At 36.8% G+C, this 3,204-nt stretch overlaps 1 protein-coding gene across 1 annotated transcript in view; it reads right to left on the bottom strand.

The window, feature by feature from the left end:
- The window catches only part of LOC108687927 (BTB/POZ domain-containing protein 7), a 21,172-nt gene extending 18,805 nt beyond the window's left edge, over positions 1-2,367 (bottom strand). The window contains exons 1-3 of the mRNA XM_018193974.1: positions 2,219-2,367; positions 880-1,137; positions 120-509 (exon numbers count right to left, since the gene is read on the bottom strand). Of these exons, the coding sequence (XP_018049463.1) occupies positions 120-509; positions 880-1,118 (629 nt within the window). The 5' untranslated portion in view covers positions 1,119-1,137; positions 2,219-2,367. The remainder of the gene's footprint in view (positions 1-119; positions 510-879; positions 1,138-2,218) is intronic.
- Positions 2,368-3,204: the final 837 nt, after the last annotated feature.

Here is a 3,204-nt window from a genome sequence, read left to right as displayed (position 1 = left end):
GTCTTTATATATATATATATATATATATATACATAAATATAATAACAGTATTTTGTATAATTAATTTTTACATTATAAAGGAAAAACTGCTATAAAAAACTTTATTGCTTTATGAAGAGAATGTAAACTTGTTGTTAAATATACCAGGACAACCAGCCAACAAATCCCTAAAGTATAGGCATCTGGCGGAAAGCACGGCTCTGTGAACGGGAAAACACGCTCCTCTATATACAAGATCCACATCGGAACAGTGTTTGTAATCGTATAACATTGACAGATCTTGCTTAAAAGTAGCAGCTGGCGGTCTAGCTAATTCGGCTTGAACGTGAAGATCTTTCAACGCAGCTAACGCCTCATACTCTTCAAGTAAAGCAGTTGCTTCTAAGTGACTCCATGTGCACACCAGGTCTCTAATAATTCTACCATGATCACATGCTTTAGAAGAGCGACGTCTCCTAATAAATTTCTTGCGTAGTGTCGCAAATCCTGTCATCTTCTTCTTTTTTTCTCTATACATGAATAAACAACTATAGAAAGTTTGATGTGCGGTCAAATCTATGGCTCTCATTTTTCAATCATTATTTACCTATTTATATATTCCAAAATATTAACACAGTATACTTTTAAAATTCATTATTTTTTTTTATATTTCTTGTTTATAAGGTAATATTTAAAAATAGTCACATTGATTAAAACGTTTCTCTTGTTTGAAAATTTAAAGACTAACATGGATAGATTCTATTTACAATACTCACAAGCATAATTTCATTCTTGTTGTTCATCAAATGTTAAACAAGGATGAAATGATGCGAGCGCTGTGAATGCCAAACATATCCTATGATATAAATATTGTAAATGTATAAAACATTGATAATGTACCTAACTGCAATGCCATGTTGTTCCGGACTACTTGATGCTGAGAGTCTGGCTGCTTGGACAGAATCTCCACCTACGCTGGTGATGCTTGATGATGCAGAAGCACCCATTCTATGTGTCATGTGAGAGGCATCTCCAAGCTGTCTTCTCATGAACCAGGAGTCTCTTTTATCAGTATTATCTATACCCCTTATGCGTCTGCGTTGTAACACACACGGTGTCAAAATACGAAGTACATTCATTGCTCACCCAGACGACAGCCTGAAACAAATCAATGTATATTTGGAGCATATATTAGCAGATAATTTGATGTCACAGTATAAGATTTTAATTTTTGCAAAATTATAAATTTGATATAATGCAAAGATAAGAAAGATGAACAAGTAATCCATACAAGATATATTAATATTAATGGCTTATTTATATACATAATTCTTCAAATATATCTTTTAATTAAGACAACTGTAAATGTATTTATTTGAATTTTTTTTGTTGTTATAAATAATTTTATCTATTTTACTGTGAATTTGTAATACAGTGTTATACATTACTGTTAAATATTTCTTTCTGATGAAACGTGTGTCTACATTTTAAAATTGCGTTTGCATACTCAAATGTTTTATTTAAGATAGCAAAAGGAAATTCATGTTTATGCAAGCAAATTTTAGCCATATTAAAAAAGCACGAGAAGTATCAAATATTAAACACTTAACATTTAAATTAGTTTAAAGTTCTCAAATGTTCTACTTGAATGTGAATATATAAACTGTACTTGCATGGTTGAAACAGCATTGGCATATATGCAAACAACATGCAAACGGAGCATCAGGCCTTTGAGTAACAGATAAATTGACGTATTGATAATGCATCGCATAGCGACAGATTCCCGACAAGCGTTTCCCCAAGAGGTATCACTATCCAGTCACAGCGAGGGAAAGGGGAGCGCGAATCTTCGCGATCACGAGATCGGTAGATCCCATGAGACATATATGGTGCACCGTTTGGACACAACGCGAAGGTATCAGGGGGCTATGCGAACAATCGCGCAAATAATGCGTGACGGACCATGCAGCCAGCGATAAATGACGTGCAAAGCAGAGCAGGTTCACTCACCTTCGCTTTCGCAGAGTCGAAGGGGGGAAGAGGAAGATGGACGAAAAAAATAGGAAAACGCTTGTGTGATATAAGCCAAAGAGTTGCGTGAATAGAAAGGACGATAACGAGTGAGTTACACACAAACAATACCTGCCGTCGGCCGTCAGGTAAAATTCGCAGATTTCACGACGGTAACGACAGTAACAGAGGAAGAGAAAGGGGACGCGGGAGTGCTCGGCGTCGTTACCTGGGTCTCCGGGACTGGCGTCCCTCATCCATATTACTCGCGTTCACTCGGTGCGACACTCGGCCGCACAAACTCTCGCTGATAATCATCACAATGCACGACAGCCATGTTTATCATCCGGGGGAGGGAGAGAGTAAGCGAGCGTGTGTCCAGCGTCTCTTGTGCGTGCGCGCGCGTGTATGAGCTGGTGTGTGTGTGTATAGGGTAAATAAAAGCGAGCGGAGAGGTAGATCGCGGTCGCGGCGCCTAACGGTGTCGTTACTCGTTGCCGCAGCGGGGCGCGCTGCGGGCAGCTCGAGAGCTCGAATCGAACGAATCGATCGCGCCGTGATCACGTCAAACGCGATGTCAGACGTCACACGGTGCCGACCGCGAACGCCGCAGCTACGATGACGTTTAGACGTTCGATCGTTGATGACGACACGACTCTTATCGACGCTTATCACTCTTCAACACTCTTCAAAACACTCTTCAAAAACGTATAGGATTGAACGTGTGCGTACTTATTTGGCGTTGAAATTTTGTTTGCTTTATTTCGTGCGATATCTCGAAAAAAATATTTGCTTGACAACAGAAAAAGCATGATTTTTAATTAGATCCTTAAAAAAAAATTTTATATGAGGTCATAATCATAAATAGTTTAACATACGAATTTACAAGCATAAATCAGTTATTAAATTATCTGAGATTAGTTATGAAATTATTTCCGAAATCTCATGTCACAATACATGAATATTACATAAAATGCGATCCGATGCATAAATTTATCTTAAAATTTTGTGAATGTATATTTTTTATATTATATACTTTAAAATTATACGTGTTTATAGTCATTCTTACTTAGTTATTCTTACTTAAAACTGTTTTAAATATATATAATTTTAAGCTGTCAAAAATCAATTAGAGCTGCTTCATTGATATAACATTAAAATAATTAACATTAAAATAAGATTGTGAACCGGTCATGCAATTATTTAAATATGTGT

Source organism: Atta colombica, unplaced genomic scaffold (genome assembly GCF_001594045.1).
Source record: "Atta colombica isolate Treedump-2 unplaced genomic scaffold, Acol1.0 scaffold102, whole genome shotgun sequence".
NCBI lineage: Eukaryota > Metazoa > Arthropoda > Insecta > Hymenoptera > Formicidae > Atta > Atta colombica.
Note: the sequence above shows the minus strand (reverse complement) of the source record. Positions and strands in the feature narration are given on the sequence as shown.